General features: G+C 41.3%; 1 protein-coding gene across 1 annotated transcript; it reads left to right on the top strand.

Moving 5' to 3' along the window:
- Nucleotides 1-7,208: 7,208 nt before the first annotated feature.
- Nucleotides 7,209-8,444, top strand: adrb1 (adrenoceptor beta 1). Its single transcript, XM_085360763.1, has one exon. The coding sequence runs from the start codon at nucleotides 7,251-7,253 to the stop codon at nucleotides 8,442-8,444; it is 1,194 nt and encodes a 397-aa protein (XP_085216889.1). The 5' UTR covers nucleotides 7,209-7,250.
- Nucleotides 8,445-20,170: the final 11,726 nt, after the last annotated feature.

Here is a 20,170-nt window from a genome sequence, read left to right as displayed (position 1 = left end):
CTTCTGGAAAATCTAAAGTTCTTTCAGGTGTTAAAAACAAAGTAAAAACTAAAACTTCAGCTTTATAGTTTCACTTTAATTGAGGAAGGAGGATTTGAAGTGATTATTATTATGAATATTATTATTATAAGCTGATAAGTAATAAAATAAGTAGAATTTCTTTAAATGGAGACTTTATATGAATCAGCTTTTCAATGCTAATATCGAGTTCCAGCCAGTGTCTTCATAAAAAAAGGATATTTGAATTATGTAAGGCTTTCATAGGGATTATTAGGTTAGGATAAAAATCTATATCTTTCATTTAATCTCAGCCCAGCAGAGGAGGTAGTTAGCAGGAGAGGACAGATGTGTGACGCTTAAGTCTTTATGCAGTTGGGGGTTTATTGAACGTGTCCATGCAGAGACTCTCATTTCTCGTTATCATTATAATGTTAAAGTTGTGCAGCGCCGCGGTATAAACGTTTTCACTTTCCTCCTTTAAATGCTGTATTACCACAGATCAGCGCGGGGTTGGTTTGGTCACATCAGCTTGGAAAGGTGCCCGCCGATCGAGCTCCCATCCTGCGTGCATTTGTTTACACGTGTGGCAGCAGACTGATTCTTCTTAAGCCGTTTACACTGTTCTCTCGTAGCCCGAAAGCTTTCCGATTGCGATTATTCACAGCGCACCAGAAGCTGTTTTGATTCCGAACCACCTGTTATTTTGAGTAATGAGTAAAGTGCCTCATCGGATAAGCTGGAGGAGGTGGCTGGGGAGAGGGAGGTCTGGGCCTCTTTGCTTAGGCTGCTGCCCCCGCGACCCGGCCCCGGACAAAGCGGATGAAGATGGATGGATGGATGGATGGAGTAAAGTGCCTGTTTTCGAGGAGGGGGAAGCAGCCGAGGACACTGACATGACTGCCGTCTGTTCCCGCACGCTGAAACCAAAGTCTCATTAAATTCTCTCCATCAAGCATTTATACACTTCATCTCAGCTTCACAAAGGGAACATTATATGAAAGGAATGCTAATAATGATCCGCTCGATCACGTTGTGTAATGCGATATGATAATGTGGAAGTTGTTTTGTCATTTTGCCTTTATTGGTTTACTAAGTTATGAGTTGTTGTGAGAGCGTTTTGATTATCGTTGCTGTCATCATGTCTCATAACCTAATTGTGCTCGTCAGCCTGCTCTTATTTGGTTTGGCTCACTCAGCCCAAGTGCCTTGAAAAGGATTGCATGGATGGTGTACATTCATGGCACTTTAACCGTATTAGAAGCAATATTGTTTTGTTTTTCCTTTCTCTTTTTTTCAACTCCCACAAGTTATTTATTTCCAGCGAACTGCAGTTGTTGTACTTTCTCGGCTCTCTTATCCCTCTGGCACTTTTTAATGAGCACTAATAACCTTTGGGTGGCTGTCGGTGGGCATTAAGCTCCTGATATTGTTTTGTAACTCTCACTTGATTTTGTTTTTTTCTTCATTTCTGACTTCTCAGACACATTTTGGCATGCTTTTGTCTTCTTCGGCACCTTGTCAATACTTTGGCTTCTCCGTGTTGGACTTCAATATGCAGCACAGTGAGGAAAAACTAATAAAACTTATTTTATCTAGTCTGGTTTGTGTGCCGTTCTTTTCATTTCCTGGTATTTGAGAATCAGTTTGTTTTGCGTAATTCCAACCAATACATTAATAAGCTGGTGCTGAAGCTCTTTTATATGAGATGCTATCAAAAGCATCACTAATGAGCACACTCGTTACATAAAAATGTAAAAATGCCAGTTTATTTCTGAGCTGGCCTCATACGCAGACCTCCTGTTTGACGCATAGTTAATATCTTTCATTTTTCTCATTCCTGTTACAAAGAAAGAGCCATCTTTCTTTTTTTTTTACTCTAGTTTTGGTTATTAACATAGTTATAAACAGACAGCTTACAGAAGCAGTCTCTCGTGTTTACAATGAAGTTACAGAAAAACAGTTTTGTGTGTATTTCCTAGTCAATTAACGAGTCCTGGAACAAGAATTATTGGAGTGGTTCAAGCTCAGTTTAATTTTGTGTAAATGCTTTCGCATGCAACAAAAATGCAACTGCAGTAACTGAATGCAGTAAAATATATGGGCTTGGAGTCAATCTTGATAACTTTGAACCCTGAGTGCTGTGAAAAAAGGTATTTGCCCCTTCCTACTTTCTGTTTCTCTTTTTTGCATATTTGTCACGTTTTTTTAAGTTTAATGTAAGACAAAGATAACCAGAGTAAATACAAAATACAGCTTTTACATGATAATTTCATTTATTTAAGAAATAAAAGCTAGTGAAAACTAATCGTCTTCCCTTGTGAAAGCATGAATTAAACAGAAACCAAGTGAAGTAAGCTGAAAGATCTCAAAAAGCAACAGCGGAGAAACAAAGTCAGTGACTTCTATCAGTCTGGAAAGGGTTATGAAGCCATTTCTAACACTTTGGGACTCCAGTGAACCACAGTGAGAGCTGTTATCCACACATGGAGAAAACCTGGAACAGAGGTGAACCTACTCGTAGAGCGCATCGACGACTCATCCAGGTCACAAGAGAACCCAGAACAACATCTAAAGAGATACAGGCCTCACTTGCTTCAGTTAAGGTCAGAGTTCATGATTCAACAATAAGAAAGAGGCAGAAATGGCGTCCACGGGACAGTTCCAAGGTTAAAACCACTGCTAACTGGTCAAAGTCTAGATTTAAATGCAACACTCATTGCCAGTTATTACAGACTCAAAATGTAACAAAATACCTGTAATAAATACAAATATCTCCACTTAAAAATACAAATATAGCAAAATTTCCTGCAGCTCATTGCTGCAGCTCAGATAATATCTGGGCGAGGTTTCTACTTTCTAATTTCCTGAGAAAGAAAATTTGATGGCATTTGCTTTTTTGCCTCTAACATTGGCCATGTTCTGCAGTGCTTATCATCTTCTGCTGGTGTCTAATCTAAAATCTATTCTGGTATAATGGTTGATACACCCACAATAACCGCTCATCATGGATATATGGGTGTGCTCATTTCCTATTGACAGCAATTGACCTAATGTACTTATTTAATGTAAAGGGCAGATTCTACATTTTCTTATCTATGATATGTAACTCTAATTACAATTTTACTGTATTGTCCATTTATGTTTGCACATGTTTCAATAAATCGTTGCACCTATTTCCCTTTTCCCCCCATTTTCCTAGCAACATATAATCATCCAGGAAAGGAAATCCCAGAACGCTGATTCTGTTCTTCTGGACATAGTTGGTTCTTTTCTTTTGCACAATACTGTGCCAAGATCCAGAAACACTTCTTCTTTTCCAGGCCTCATATAAGGTGGACCGGTGCGAAACACAGAATTTAAAATAGTTTTCAGTTCCTGCACTAGTGACTGAAATCCAAATCTATGAAGGCACCATTAATGCTGAATCAAAATCTAGGTGTTGGAGCAACATATGAATCCAGCCATTGGATGCTTGGATGCCAATTTCAGCAGGACAATGTCACACCACGTTCTGCACATATTCCAATAAATGGCGTGGTAATAAAAAAAAATTCTTTGTACCAAACTGGCCTGTCTGAAGTCCAGAGTACAGATTGTTGGTAAGAAAATAAGACGTGATGCAACACAGTTGCAAGGAAGATCAAAACTCAACTATTTTCAAAGGTGTTTCTGGCAACAAATTCAAAATGAGCACATTTATTTTAACAGGTTTGTTCCATCATCTGTCAGAATTAGTTTTGAAATTACTTTTTCTTTTCAATCAGTTTGAAAACAAAGAGCCATTTGATTTTTCTTCCCCTTTTTGTCAGATTATTACATGTTTTTATCAAACCAAGTGAAAACTTTATTGCATTTACTGGAATATGTGACATTATTGGGAGCTCCGTTGCATTTTAAAGGAATCTTTAGGCTGCTGCTCGCTCTGCCAGAGGAGCAAAAATTACAGTTTATTGAAAAAGACATTGATAGGTAAGCTGCCCGCTTTTATCTCCATCCTTTTATCCTATCATGCCAGGAGCCTAGCTCCAGATCTACAACTTGAAAATTCTTTTGTCCCCGGGGTGCACTCAGGGCTTTGTGAAAGCACTTTCTTGTTTTATGCACTCTGGGCATGGGATGAGCTGCAAAATGCTATTTAAAAATGGTCCTTTCTCTGGAAAGCTTCAAAGGTCTTTTCAGAACTGTCCCAGGGGAGTAATATTAGTGTTTTACAAAATCCCAGACTTGAGGTGGAATGTGTTGTGGGTAGCAGCGATGTGGACGGTCATCTTGTGATTCTTTTATGTGTATTTTTTTAACACAAAGATAAACTCCACAAGTTAGAACCGCCACAAAAAAGAGCTCTTGCGTCTCAGACCTGAGGATAAATCAGAAATAAAAGCAAATGAATCTGTCTTTAACCAGATACTTTTAATATGCAAAGATAAACATTACAACGACATGGTCGCTTAAGACGGGGAGCTATTATTGGCCTCCTGACTCACTCTGAGTCTTTTCCTGCTGTTTTATCCCTCTGTCCCATCAGCTGCTTTCCTCACTGTCATTCTGGCAGCACAATTAACCCTGTACCACTCACACACACACACACACACACACACACACACACACACACACACACACACACACACACAGAGAGCCTCAGTTAACATTTGGGTAAACTGAAAACATCAACACAGTACATGGATAAAATACCCAATCGGGTAAGGCGCTCGGGTCATCGAAGCTGCCACCTCTTCTCTCACTTGTGGTGCTATAACACATTAAAATGAATATTAATATAACTGCAAGATCACCCCCCAAGTAAGGAGTTTGAATGTGAGTGATCAGATAAGAGCTTCACCAGCACACAGCTCCTTTCACCAGCACAAAAAGGGCTTTTAAAAAGCTTTCTCAGGGGCTTGAGAGCCATGTGCCTCTTATGACACTCACAGGATTTGTGAAACTGACACTGGTTTATTGTTATTGAATTAACTGCTCGTAAAAGGTGATTTCAAAATAAAATGGCTCATTTAATATTGGCGGGGTGTTTTGGGGCCAGGTGAAGGAGAAAATTTCAGTTTCTCCAGTTTCTTTTTTTTTTTCCTGCAGAAACATTTATTCACCATTCACTGTGGCTGAGTGGGCTCCATTAAGATCATATCACTGTAAGAGATAAAATATCATTGCCGTATTTCCAGGCTGCGGCGTGTGAGGAACGTTTGCTTGAAACGCAGGTTTTCTGATGAGCAGAACCGCTAACAAAACGCTCTGCAGCTTCACTCGAACACATCGCTTTGTCTGCCTCTGCAGAGACTCTCGAACCCGATCCATAAACAGGGAAAACCATCACTTCAAATAATGAAATCAACTTTGACCTTTGACTCCGCGCTGGTGTCAACATATGAGATCAACCAAAGCTTAACCAGCAGCACTTCTCTTCATTCCGACATTCAAAGCTTGCACAAAGATTATGTGGGAGGTAGCTGCTGTTGAGTGGTCAAGAGCATTTCCATGAGCACGTTTTTATGAAAGTAAACGAGCTGCTGAACATCTGAATTATGCCGAAGAGGTGTAAACGCTTTAAATGTGGCCGAGAAGAGGAGCCGATGCATCAGCAAAGTCAGGGAATCGTTTTAAGCCTTTAACCGTCATTGTCCTGTGATGAAAGCTTTAGAAAAGGAATTTCTTCTATTTAAAAACAGACCATAGATTTTTTTAAAAGCACTAATAGGAAAAAAAAGTCTTCCCACTCCTGTTAATGCACATGTTTTTGTTTTATAGGGTTTGATTTCAAGCTCTTGGAAATTTCTGCCACCACAGAGGTGGAAAGAAGATAAATGGAGTTTATTTATTTATTCATTTTAACCAAAAACCATAAAGAAACTCTATATTTTATTTCCCACACTAACGTGAATAAAATGTATTTTTTAGGCCCCAAACTTTCAGTTGATATTCTGTTTAATGCCCCTCTGATAGACTTTTGTTGGCCTACAGTAGTGGTCAGATTTGAAAGTGGGCACCAACAATGAGTTGAACAAACAGCCTTACTCCTGCCAGTTTGCTCAAATACTAAATTATTTAGGTTGTAATGTCTCCATACTGGAAACTCACTTGCATATAAATAAACAGTTTATGGCCTCAGAGAGCAGGCCATAAAGTAAGAGGCAATGGAGAGCCCCATCAGTCCAGTGTTTTTTAGCAAGTCTTGCGTGTCGACAGTAAGTTGACAGTGTTCCTGAAATGATTTTTGATTAATTTATGAATAGAGTTAAAAGATGAAACAATATTCATCCAAAGTATGAATTGTTTCTTTCCAAGTCTGTTGAATAAAAAAAATGGCATCGTTACATAAGAAAATCCTTTAATCTACCTTCCTTTCATTGTTTTGTTGTTGTTTCTTTATCTTGAACGCCTTCTTTTCTTTTCTTTTTCTTTCTTTTCCTTCTTTTTTTTTTTAAACTAAGCTCACTACTAGGCTTGTCTTTCTTCCATCTCGGCCATAATTTAAAACCTGGTTCAGGTGTAGGTCAGAAAAATCATTTTTAATGACCTGGAACTGACCTGGAATGTTTATCTCTGCAGTGATGCGTGGACTGAATAGCTGTGAGTCAACCCCTGCTTTATAGCCTTCTGTACTTGCGATTGGAGATAAGAAGTTTACCATAATACAGCTGCTGTGAAGGAAGGACCACAGATCCGTTGTTGGGCCTGATCTCATGCCCATGGAATGTATTCTTAGCGATAAAAATATAAAACGGACAAGTGGAAAAACAAATTTTGTTTGTGGTTCGCCAGTGATGAAAACAGCGAAATCCCTGTAGTTCATGTCCTGCTGGACTTCCATATTTGGTTAATCGTGTTTCCATAACCGACAAGATTTTTGGACCGATGATAGTTATGGACAGTTTGGGGAGTGACCATCTGCTTCTCCTGCTTAATAAAAGTTTGGTTTATTCGTCCATGCGCGTTAACTGGTGAAGACACCAAAAAGAGACTGACTGAAATTTTAAGGTTCAGGTGTTTGTTTGCTTCCACAACTTCACCGCTGGGATCGTTTGCCCGCTGAGCTGCCTGATTGGTCGTGAGGAGCAATGATGTCACCGCGCGCTTTGCTGTCCCGGCCGCTACAGCAGCCAACGCAGGCTGAGGACTTGAGAGGCGCTCCAGATGGAGTTGGCGCGCAGTGGGAGTAGAGCTATAGACTGTGAAGGCGTTGTTAGTGCTGCCTTGATGATCTCGACCTGGTTCCACTCACAGCCCAGCAGCCCGTCATGGGGGACGGTGGTGGCGCGTCCTCGCCAGTGAACTTCCAGAATGGCACAGGGAGCGAGACGTCCGACTCACCGGGCTCCGCTGCAGCCGCGTCCGAGCAGTGGATGGCGGGCATGAGCGTGGTTATGGCTTTGATCGTCCTGTCCATCGTGTTCGGAAATATCCTGGTCATGGTGGCCATCGCCAGGACGCAGAGGCTGCAGACTCTCACCAACGTGTTCATCGTGTCGCTGGCGAGCGCGGACCTCATCATGGGGCTCCTGGTTGTGCCATTTGGCGCGGCGCTCGCGGTGCGCGGTTCGTGGCTGTATGGCACCTTTTTCTGTGAGTTCTGGATCTCGGTGGACGTTCTCTGCGTCACCGCCAGCATCGAGACCCTGTGCGTTATCGCCATAGACAGGTATGTGGCTATCACATCACCTTTCCGCTACCAAAGCTTGTTAACCAAAGCCCGGGCCAAAGCGGTGGTGTGTGTGGTGTGGGCGATCTCTGCGCTGGTCTCCTTCTTGCCCATCCTGATGCACTGGTCTCGGGACAGCGTGGACACAGACTGTTACGAGGACCCCGAATGTTGCGACTTTGTCACAAACAGAGCATACGCCATCTCCTCATCCATCATATCTTTTTACATTCCTCTCCTGGTCATGATATTTGTTTACGCCCGCGTGTACAGAGAGGCGAAAAAGCAGCTGAGGAAGATCGACAAGTGCGAGGGCAGGTTTCACAACACCTTAACCGGACTGACCTCCAAGTGCAAGAAGAGGCCGTCTAAGATCCTGGCACTCAGGGAGCAGAAAGCGCTCAAAACGCTTGGCATCATCATGGGAACGTTCACTCTGTGCTGGCTGCCCTTTTTCATAGTGAACGTCGTGAGGGTTTTTTGCGCAGAGGTGGTGGACAAGGACCTTTTCGTGTTTCTGAACTGGCTGGGGTACGTGAACTCTGCGTTTAACCCCATAATTTACTGCCGAAGCCCAGATTTCAGGAAGGCTTTTAAGAGGCTGCTGTGCTGCCCGAGGCAAGCCGACCGCAGGCTACACATTAGCTCCTGCGACCTGTCCCGATGCTCCGGCGGGTTCGTCTCCTCTCTGGAGCCCGGAACGTTGGGGATGTGGTCAGACTGCGCCGGCTTGGACAACAGTGATAGTAGCCTGGGGACCGGAAAGTTGTCTCACTCCGAATCACAGCTGTGATAGGGGAGGGGGGGGGGATAATGACAAAATAGGCGAGTTTCTTTTTGGAGACGGAGTGCGTAAGAGCCATATTTAATCATTTCAACGGGGACCTTTGCAACAACAAACAGGATCATTTGAGTTCAAACAACAGGCGAAAATGCTAGAAACGTGTTTGAAAGCCATTTTAAAGCATCAGGATAAATATTTTCCCATTATCTCCTTTGGCTCAGAGAGAGAGTTTAGTGTAAAAGACAAAATGAAATTTGCCAAAATTATAGCTCATCAACCCTAAAATGAAGTGGCTGTAAAGCTTCTGTGATTAAAAACCTGTCAGGTGCCGAATTTGAAATCCAGTAAATCTGTGCATCAGCCAAAGAGCGGAGTCGCACTCCTGTGATTGATGCCTGATATAAATATCAACTTTTCAGTTCTGATTTTGTTCGATAAACAGTTGATTTCTGCATTTATGCGTTATAATGGGGAAGTGAGAGTCCGATCCTCGCTCCAGGTTCCTGCGTAAAAATTCGCTCATCACCGCTCAGGCGCACTACAATGAACTGTTATTTAAAGGCACTGGATAAGATCAAGGCATTTGTCGGAGTGACTGTATCGCAGTCATGTAGAGCTCACGAAGTATTTTACCTCACAGCCATCGGCAAGTGCAATTTGTACGACAGGTATTTGTTTATATTAAACATTGGTGTAAAATAGCCTATTTATTCCGCGCTGTCTTTTACAACTAAACGAGTAATTGTGAGGCTGATTCTAATGCCCGTTGTACATAATGTGCTGTTTAGTGCCCAAGAGGAATTTGAGCCTCTCCCTTTGTCTTTGGCTTTACATGCTGTTGTGAGGTGGTGTGTTATAATGTCTGTGAAAATAAAAGAAAGTTTTACTGTTTATTGCTGTTTAACCCATTTTTCGTCTTGTTGTTATTATTATTACTGTGGGAAGGTTTGACTCCACAGGGAGCTGCAGAAATTCTGAAATGCTAGAGGAGAAGTGATTGAAATGTAATCACATTCGGCAACCTCGGTTCGTTCACAATGTACTAAGAGACTAATAAGAGCAGCATTTTGTGATTAAACAGCGTGGCACCGAGAGGTAAACGGCGCTTTGCAGGATTTGTGAATTGGCGTGATGTCAGATGCTGTTGTGCTGCTGGGAGGAAGAGGAATCTGATTGGCCACCGTGGAGAAGGGAGCCACGAAATCCGACTCTTGAACAATGCTTCTTGTGCGCTTTAATGTTGCAGGGATAAATAGGGGTTTGTTTGCATGCTTCATTAAAGTCCACTCGTGGGTGTATCGATATTGTAAGCTCAGTTCACAGCTGTCAGAGGAAACAATTGCGCACGGGGGTGAGGTGAGCCCACTTTACGGCACACGCTCTGACTAACTGGAAAAGCACAGGTGTTAGTGTGCTTAAAGGTGGCTCTGCTCTATTCAAGTTTCCAACTAATCCGTGACCCTGAGCTTGTATGTACAATAACAGGATCCTGAAACCAAAGCATCTAAATGGATTTCACCTGTATTCATTTTATTATTTATACATTTACAAGTGTAACCTTTTAACCAGGGCCTTCTCTGCTGTGGGATACAAAGATGGCTCCAGTCTGTGAAAAAAGCCCACTGTTTCTCCTAATCCACATCATATTCTAATCCAATTGCACTACTAAACATGCCAATTTGATGTTGGGAGTTTTATGCGTTTCCGCCCCTGCCATTTTGTGTCTTCACTTCATTTGTGGTTTGCATACAAGCCTTTTTGTTTTGTTTTGTTTTAAAAACAAAAACAACGATGTGTGGGTGGGGGCCTGGAGGTTCATCAGAGATAGATTTTTAGAAAGGATGGTCAAAAAAGCGATCCAACATATGCAGCTTAACTGGTAAAAACGCAGAGTTTCAAAGCCAAGCCAAGAAAATAGTGATGACTGTAACAGCAAGGTTCCCTTTTTTTCAGACCTTGAAAAGCTACAGAAAAAGAGGCATTACACAGCTATTTACACAGGCAGAGAAGCTCTCCCCAGGATGGGCAAGCTGAGCTTTAGTGGTAAAATTTATGTGGTGACACTTTAAAACATAAGTAAAGGTTGGAGCTACTACTACAAAAAAAGTAACAGTAGGGGGGATTTTATGTCTTGCTTTGATGTCCCCAAATGTTTTAAGCTCTCACCCGCATCCACTCTCACTCAGGTTAACCACCTCTCCAACATGCTGTTTGATGATTCCATTTTCCTCGAGCGATACTCTGAAAGCCTATAGAAAATATTTGAGTAAACACCACGGCAGCTGGTGTTCTGAAGTGGCTCTTACAGGAGAGATTTGCAGTTCTTTCTGGGGAATATTAATCAGCCCTTAAGCTGGACGTCTTTAAAATGCATTAGCATGACGTGTTGTGCTAATGATGCTCTCCCAAAAAGCCAGAGCTGTACATTTCAATTAGGCCAGAAAAACTGAATGGAACTGAGCTCAGCTGTTCTGGCTAATGAACAATGTTTAGATATGATTGGGTGAACTAATGAGTGTGAATGAGACCCAGCTTTCAGAAAAACGAATAAGAACATCAGTGCAGCCAGCGTCAGTGATGGCCTCCTGGCAAAGACCTGCTTCATTATTAAGCATTTGTTTGTTTGGCAGGAAGTTTGCGTTTGGGCAGATTAGCTGTGGGCTCACATATGGAGGAGCTAATCAGTGGTTTTAAGAGTAATTGTTTCAAATTGCATGTGTATCAGCAGACATTTTGGCTGCTCCAAGTCGAAGTAGATAAAGCGATACCAACATGACCTCTGTGCGAGCAGAGGTTATAACTCCATATGGTGTTTACATTCAGAAATATGTTCGCCAGTGATTTACCCTTGGTGTTTCACCCACATGTCTCTGTGGTAATTTACAGTCCAGGCTGGAGTGTAATATATTTAACTGTGATAGGCAAAGATCAGGGTTAAACACGGGGTTGTATTAGTAAACACTCCTAATTGAATTGTGCTTCATTACATCTTGTACATAATTTGTGGAATCTGAGACCATTTACAAGGAACTGAATAATGTCCCTCATAAAATTCCTATATCCCTACAATCCACATCTCTGTGCAACACCTAAACACTCCTTTGTTACCGCTGCAAGATCACTGGGTGCTGAAGATGGGTGTAAGGAAGGCAGTACTCAATACTTTAGTAAATAACTTTCTTTCTTGCTGTAGGTTAAATAGTGTTAAATAAAGACTCATCTTTGCAGCAAATACATTGCAACAGTTAAAACCTCATATAAAATAAGGGTAAAAACCTTTAAAAAAAAAAAAGGATGGAGGAGTTACATTTGTTGGCTGTTGGAATGGCAGAGACTTCAGCAGCCACAATTTCTGACCTTTGGACATAGTCATTGTTTCCAGGTTTTATGATAAGCTTCAAAAACAGATGTTTAGATCTTTTACTGTTACGTACACCCCCATGTTTCAGTAAATTCTCCCTCTGGTAATTAATTATTTGTTTTGGTTGTCCTAATTGTCCTGATTAGGTGCTGAGGCTCATGTACATGTTGGAACAAGCTGTTTCTCCTCCACCATTTATCAGCATACTTAATTCTAGAATTTTTTCTTTCACTTTTTTATGATCAACTCTTAACTTATAGGCCTCAGTTTTCAAGTTTGTCACTTGTTAATTAGTTTTGGGGCTTTAATCCAGCAGCCCACTGGATGCTTGGTTGATGGTGGGTTTTTTGCTTTATTTTATGTTGTGTTTGTTGCTTTATTTTATGTTGTGTTTGTTGCTTTTTGAGTCATTATTTTGTGTTGTTAAACTTGGTTTCCATGAGTTTTTAATTTAGAGGATGTAACACATTTGGGGGCTCATCCGGGATCCAGACCTAACACAGCCCAAGCAAGAATAATAACTCCTATCATGTTTTGACTAGAAAGTGACCACAGTTAGGTTCATACATTTCTGGACAATCACACATTTTTTTTTTTTTTTTTTTTTTGCATCTTTGCTTCTGTACATCAAAACAGTGAATTTTAAATCAAACAATCAATATGCAATTAAAATACAGATTTTCAGCTTCAATTCGAGGGGTTTAACAAGTATTGCACCAACTGTTTAGCAATTACAGCCATTTTTATACACAGTCCCACATTTTTAGATGCTCTAAAGTCATTGGACACTTGATTGCCAATCAGTTTAACGGTCAGATCTGTTCTCCCATTGTTTCATGATAGCTTGATAAAAGTTCTGAAATTGCTTCCAAATACTGAAATTGCTCTTATTCGAGGAGGTCAATAGTAAGGTCCAAGCAAATTAGAGATCAACAATCAACAGTCTGGTACATTATTAAACAGAATGCGTGCACTGGGCAGGTTATAGACTTTTAGAACTGTGCAAAAGCCTTGAGCCACTCAAAACGTTTTAATTTTTTAGTAGGAAAAATGTAAAATAGCTGCAACAATCTATTAACAGATGTGTAAACAGGAATGGAATTACAGTGTATGAGAAAAAAGCAGTAACAAGATTGAAAGTCAATGTTTGGTACAACATTTGAACCTCCCCTTACATAGGGACAACAGTGTAACCCCAAAATGTCAAATTTTCCACTTATTTTTCAACCCAGTTCTGGAGCAGTTTGGCATACCTCAGCCTTTTTTCTGTTTCCCTTCCTTAAGAATGGCTTCTTCACAGCCAGCTACCAGTGAGACCATTTCTGATAAATCTTCAGTGACCAGTAGACAAATCAACTAAAAAGGCCAAACGCTCATCTCAGGTGCTGCGTCAGGTCTTTGCTGGATTTTTCCTGTTTCATAGGTGCAGAAAATATTTACTTAACTTCATTTCCTTTGACTGTTGTTAAACCTTTTGTTTATTTATAGTCTCTGAAATATGGTGATATTTTGTAAGAACATTTTTCATGACCTTCAAAAGCACTTCATCAACGCTGCGCTGAAACTTCAAGGGAGTGTCTGGAGTGCTTTCAGATCCTCTCGGCCAACAGATGCGAAGCTTCATCCAGTTATTGCATGGATTCTTGTCCAGATTATGAATATTGTCAATGCCAACCACCTCCTACAGCCTTCTGCTCTTGATTAAAGACCGAGAGAAATATCAAAATCATCAAGTAGATTAAAAAAAACAAACAAAAAAACCCCTGCAACAATTAGAGCAATCTTTGTGAATCTTGATTAATCTCTGCTGACATACATTTTCTTCATGATGTTTTTCACTAAGCATCCTCTAAATAATAAATAGATCCAACAGAAACATGATTAGAAACACAGTTTCTGTAAAATGCTAATGCAAATACTCATTTTCTTCAGCGGGTGGTGTTCCAGGGGAGGCTGTTACAATCTTTGAGCGAGAAAAACAAAAGCGCAAATTGCTGAAAGCTACAAATGTCAGCACCTGGAGATAATTATTGCTGATTGCTGATTATTACAGTCTTATCAAACCCAAACAACAGATATGCTAAATTTATGCAACAGGATCATAAAAAGTGCTCCACAAAGATAAAAAAAAAAAGCTTATCTTTTTTTATGAATGTAAACCATTTCAAAGTGAACTCATACAGACCCTGTAGCTGGCACATGTCTCTCTGATGATCAAAATTTGACTTCTATTGGCTAATCAAAACCTCTCAACCCTGTAAGATTGAAATCCCCTGTGACTTTTTTCCACTCTAACTCAAGCTGTACGTGTTGAGGTGCGTTGCCAAAAGCAGGTGCTACACTTCATGTGTCCATCTGTTTGGATTGCCCGTGTGAACTTGGCACGTTGCGGTCTCCATCTGCTGGGCTTCGGCTTGCTGCGATTGTAGCTTGCATGAAGATTGGGTGAAGGTGGTCAGCGATGGTCAGCGTTTATGCTCAACTTTAGTGATGCAAACTGACTTACTTTGGAAATGATAAGCCACGCGTAGTACATTCATGAAAGCATAACTGCTTTTTGGAACATTTGCAACAGGAACAGGAACGACTGAGGTACATTTCGTCTTCATATCGAACATTAACATCAGTGAAGCTGATTTTGTTCCTTTTAGAACAAAGCTCAGGGCAGATTGATACCAAACAAACAAACATACCAAACAAACAAGTCCGGGAACAGTGCAGCTTTTAAATCAAAGAACTTGGCACTAATAAGCTATCCAAACAGCCTTGGGGTAGATAAGGTACATCAGCATAAATGTTTCTTTTAAGAGTCCATCTGACAGTCATAGATGAACACACTGATCAGTGCAGTACTCATCTTCATTTCCTCCATTTTTATTCTTTCTCTCATGAAATGAGTAACATATCAAGCATCGATGCACTGCGGCTCTTTAAAGCCTTCTCCGACTTTCTCCCCAAGTCGCTCCTTGCCGTGCCAGCCTCAGTCTTGACCTTTTTCTAAATCCTACATTCGAATCCCAAGAAGCTGATGAGTCATTGTCTGACTGCTTGAGATTTAGTGTCCAGGATGAGACTCAGTACCAACAAAGATCATGATTAAAAGAATATTTGGACACTAAGGTTAGATCACAAGATGTTATTATGATAAGATGCAACTGGGAAGCAGGTGCCTCTCTTCAAAGGTAGCAGAAACCATCTCCACCCATGCAGGCTTACTCTATTAGGCAATAACATTTTGCTTCCAAAAGCAAGACTTTCTTGTAATTTTGAAAGGAATCTTCAGCAATAGTTCTTCCCAAAAGCCTTTCAAAGTTTTCTTTTTGTTTTTCATTTGTTAAACCAATTAACACTTACATTCAAGTATAAAAAAGGCTCTTAATTCAAGATAGGCGGCAGCGTTGTGTCTACACATAACAGATGACTAATCAAAGAACAACGTTTAAATTATACCTTTAGGCAGAATTCACAAAAACACATAATTTGTTCACATTTCTTTAGTTGAATCTATGAAAAATGTGAACGTTCACACAGTTTGGCAGATTTAAATTGGATTTTTTTGCATGAACAATGAGATTTCAAAAGCGCTATTAGTTGGAAATTTAGCCAATCTCAGCCCGCTGTGCAGTGTGTCCTTAAAAAAACTGAGGAAACTGGACAAGTGAAGGATGAAAAGCCATCTAGAGCAGAAGAACAGTCATCTGTAATGGCTTTAGACATGGAGGAAGCTCTGTCATAGCTTAGGGCTGAGTAGGGCTAAAGTGCTGTTGGTGGGGAACAGAACAAAGAAAAGTACCATCATATTTTGCTCTACTATGCAATAACATCTATAAAGTGATCTCAAACACACTGCCATTAAGGTAAATACATACCTGGATAGAAAAGCACACAGTGGAACACCATCAGTCATGGATTGGTGTCCCTAGAGCCCAGACCTGCACATCATTGAAGCCGTGTGGGATCATCGTGACAGAGAACAGGGGAAAAAAAAGGCAGACAACATCCAAAGGGGAGTTTTAAAATGTCTTTTAACTATTCCTGAAGACTACCTAAAGAACGAAGGTGGTCATACCAAATATTGACTTTCAGGCTTGATATTGCCTTATACGTAGATAGCATCCTCATGTATGTTTGCATATGTTTCAATTACTTGCTGTACCTATTTCTTACTTCAAAAAATGTAAAGAAATCAAGTGTGACTCAAAACAGTTTTGCAGTACTGCATGTAGTGGACAAAAATAATCTAGCAGTTTTCCTTGTTTCTAGGCTTGTGATGAACTGCTGGCTCCAGTTTCATAATAAAACGGAGTGATGTCATCTGAAAGTGTCAAAATATTTAGGTTACCAACCTTAAACTCCTCTTTCCAGCGACTACAATGATGGAAGCAAGTGTTATTACCAAGTCCACATCTTCCCGCACATATAAAATGTCAGCGCCGCAAGGTATTTTATATGGAGATGTTTATTTTTTGGCACCTCAGATGGATTGGTCCTTCACAACAGCGTTGTATTTCGAGAGGTGGACTTGCACTCCCATGATGAGTGGCTTCACAGAGCGTTCAAAGCTCCCGAGAGACCAAGCTGAGTCTAAAAGGGGAAAAGTGCCCTTTTGTGACTTTGGGGTTTTTAACCCTTCGCAGTGAAGGTCACTGTGTCCCACCAGCAATTCCTCCCAGTCCTACTCAGCTCGTCTCTTGTTTATCTGAACTTCTCATTTAGATGAGTGATCAAACATGCAGAGCAAAAGTGTTAATAAATTGCTAATAAATTATGGTTATTTAACCACATTGAAAAGTGTGCATGGTAGAGTATTGTTCTGTTACAGATGAGTTCCAGCGTTTTCCAGCAGGGTCACAAATCAAGTGGGAATCACGGGTTCAGGCTTTCTCAGGGCATCTTTTCCTTTAATGCTAGAGTTTCTTTAATAAAGCTAGAGTTTCTGCTTGGTTTCCCTGCACCGCTCCCTAGCACTGAAACTACACTCCGGGCCGTTTAAAAAGCCTTCATCACACTCAAGGTTTATCGCTACCTTTCTTGCTGACTCCCTGCAGTTATCACTCCCCCCAAGGCTTTGACTGTATCTCGTCTGGCCCCACATACACAAGACAAAGTCCAGACACGTCCACATGTAGCTCTGGTTTAATGTGAAACCATGAATAGTTGTCCAAACGGCCAAAACCTGCAGCTCTGCACCTTTTCATCAAACACAAATCAAGTCAAGTCAAGTCAAGTCAAGTCAACTTTATTTGTCAATTCTGCCACATGTACAGGACATACACAGAATAGAAATTGCGTTACTCTCAAACCCTAGTGATTAGAAAAATGCAAATAAAATAATTAAAAAGTAAAAATTTAAATAAATACAATACAATTTTACGTATAACAAAAAAAAAGCTATGCAATATACAATATACAATATTCAAGTAAGAAGGCATAGTGGTGCAAAATAGGCAAATAGTGCAAATGGAGATTTAGTAGTGTACGGTAAGAGATAGTGTAACAGCAAAGTCTTATGAGGTAATGGCAGTCCAATGCTCCACAAAGTGACTGGAGCAGGCCAGTGAGTGCGTCAGAGAGTGAGTGTGTGTGTGTGTGTGACAGAGTTCAGTGAGACCGTGGTGGAGAAGAGGGGAGAGGGGGGCAGAATCGGGAGGGAGTTTAGCTTCCTGACAGCCTGATGGATGAAGCTGTCCTTCAGTCTGCTGGTCCTGGCCTGGAGACTCCGCAGTCTCCTCCCTGACGGCAGCAGCTTGAAGAAGCTTTGCATTGGGTGCGTGGGATCAGCCGCTATGCAAAGGGCTTTTTTAGTGAGACGGGTGCTGTAAATGTCCTGGAGGGAGGGGAGAGAGACACCAATGATCCTCTCTGCAGCTCTCACTATGCGTTGGAGGGTTCTATGGCAGGACGCATTGCAGGCTCCAAACCACACAGTGATGCAGCTCGACAGGATGCTCTCGATGGTGCCTCTGTAGAAAGTGTGCATGATGGGGGCTGGTGCTCCTGCTCTTCTTAGTTTGCGGAGAAAGAAGAGACGCTGCTGTGATTTCTTGGCCAGTGCTGTGGTGTTGTACGTCCAGGAGAGATCCTCAAATCTCAACGAACAAGACAAAAATTTAGGCTGTTAATGCACCGCCGCTCTGGAGAACATTAATTGTCTAAATTTCCATGTTAGAGGCCGAGACAAAGCATCTGAAGAGGCAGAGCGTAGAGTGGCATATAATCAAAGCATTACAGATAGGACGGACCAGACGGATACATGAATATTCCCAATTAAAGGGTTATTTTTGTGCACAGAATTACATAACACTTAAGTTAAAAGAGAATAAGTGGAATGTAATGATGGTCGTTATGAGGACTTGCTTATATTCAGATATTTTTTTTATCTTAATGTTACAGCTACTGCAGGAGGCTCCCTAAATCTGGGCTGGGAAACAGTGAAAAAACAGACTGACAGGATAGACTTGTTATCTTTATACCTTAAGAGCTCTTGTCAAGGTTGGTGCTCCGGCTAAAGGACATGGGCAATGCTTTATGAATTCAAGGGTGGTCATCTAAGCTGATAGGAGAATCCGCTATCTGTGAGCTAAAAATAGCCTCTCAGTAACCATTCGCCTGAATTGGATATTTGAACCTGCTACTGTGCCCGTGGAGAAAATAGGAACTTTCACCCCTACGTGACGAGAATAATGAAAGAAATGTCTTGTTTATGCCGCTAAATTATGATATTTCTGATGACAGGGTGCTTTCAGTTGTTCTGTAGGCGTTTTTCAGCGTCTGTACATGTGCATAACCATGAGACAGCATGTGCGTAATGCAAAATTTTGATGTGAGCAGACTGAGCAGCATGACTAAGGGTATTGTTAAACAAAAAAGGCTTTTATAACTGAGATTTTGACATAAAACGGCAGCCATGGTACCTCAGCTGCTAGAAGGTGGCCTGGTAGACTGCACCTTCTCTCAAACTCTGCTAATAAACTTGAGGCAGTTTTTGGGCAGCTCCCTCTGAAGATACAAAACCTGGAACTCCTCTTTAACCTGTGTCAGATCCACTGCTTTTCTCTGATTGTGTCTGCATGTACTCAACAGACACTTTATTAGGTATACCTCGCTAGTAATGTGTTAGATGCCCTTTTAGCTTCAGAAATGATCGAACTCTTCGTGACATAGATTCAAGATGGGGCCGGTAACATTCCTGAGATTTTGATCCTTACTGACATGAGAGCATCAAACAGTTGCTGCATATCCGTGATGCAAAGCTCCTGTTCCACGACATCCCAAACTGGCTCTGCTGGATTGAGATCTGGTGGCTGTGGAGTTCATTTGAACTCACCGCTATGTTCAAGAAAACAGTATGAGATGATCTGAACTGGGAGCAGCCATCGAAGATCAGAACGCTTTAGTAATCAAAGGATGGACATGGCTAACAACAATCCTGAGGCTGTGGCATTTAAGCAATGCTCGGTTGTCAAAGTGTCCCCCCAAAATATCCCCCATATAACACCACCACCAACCAATGATCCATGCTAGCATGCTGTTTGCACCAAATTCTGACTCTACCATCCAAACGTAAAAGTGGAGACTTGTCAGACCAGGAAACAACTTTGTTTTCTGTTATTCAATTTTTTCTGGCCCTGAAAACTGTAGCCTCAGTTTTCTGTTCGTAGCTGACAGGAGTGGCACCTGGTTGTAATGAGTGGTCACTGCCTTCCTATCAGTTCAGAGCAGCCTCTGACCTCTGGCATCAACGAGGCATTTTCACCCAGAGAACTGCCGCTCACTGGATATCTTCTCTTTTTCTGATCATTCTCTGTAAACCGTAGAGATGATTGTGTGGGAAAATCCCAGCAGAGAAGCAGTTCCTGAAATGGTCAGAAAAGCCACATTCAAAATCACTTTAATCACCTTTCTGATGCCCAGTTAGAACTCCAGTGGGTCATCTTGACCATGTCTACATCGCTAAATGCATTGCCACATGATTGGCTGATTAGATATTTAGATTCACAAGCAGTAGAACAGGTGTACCTAACAAAGTTCTGTTGACACTTAGTCCACATATTTAAAAAGGTGCGAAAAGGGAAAAATACTATTTGCTTTCTGGAAATTAGCAAAAATGTATGGACTTATATCTATATTTAAATGGACTCCAGCTTGGTGCGCCGTTCAGGTCCAGTGAGGAGAATGTCTGTGAAGCAGCAGTTTGGACTTTAAATCCTCTGAATGGAAGATTGCTTTGATGGACAGCGGCACAGCGACGTGCATGACCTCAAGTACCGCTGACACCGCTGCTTTTGAAGTGGGACCTAAAGCTGACAAAAGTCACTGAGAGGGAGGTCATCTCGGTGCAAAAATCGCTTTGTCACCTGAATTAGGCTCAATT

The sequence above is a fragment of the Diplotaxodon limnothrissa genome, linkage group LG8 (assembly GCF_057381915.1).
Source record: "Diplotaxodon limnothrissa isolate DT_005_m linkage group LG8, D_limnothrissa_male_GT1.1, whole genome shotgun sequence".
Taxonomy (NCBI): Eukaryota; Metazoa; Chordata; class Actinopteri; order Cichliformes; family Cichlidae; genus Diplotaxodon; species Diplotaxodon limnothrissa.
Note: the sequence above shows the minus strand (reverse complement) of the source record. Positions and strands in the feature narration are given on the sequence as shown.

Bases quoted from the DNA above. Each gene is read 5' to 3' on its own strand.
- adrb1 (XM_085360763.1), top strand. From the start codon at position 7,251: ATGGGGGACGGTGGTGGCGCGTCCTCGCCAGTGAACTTCCAGAATGGC.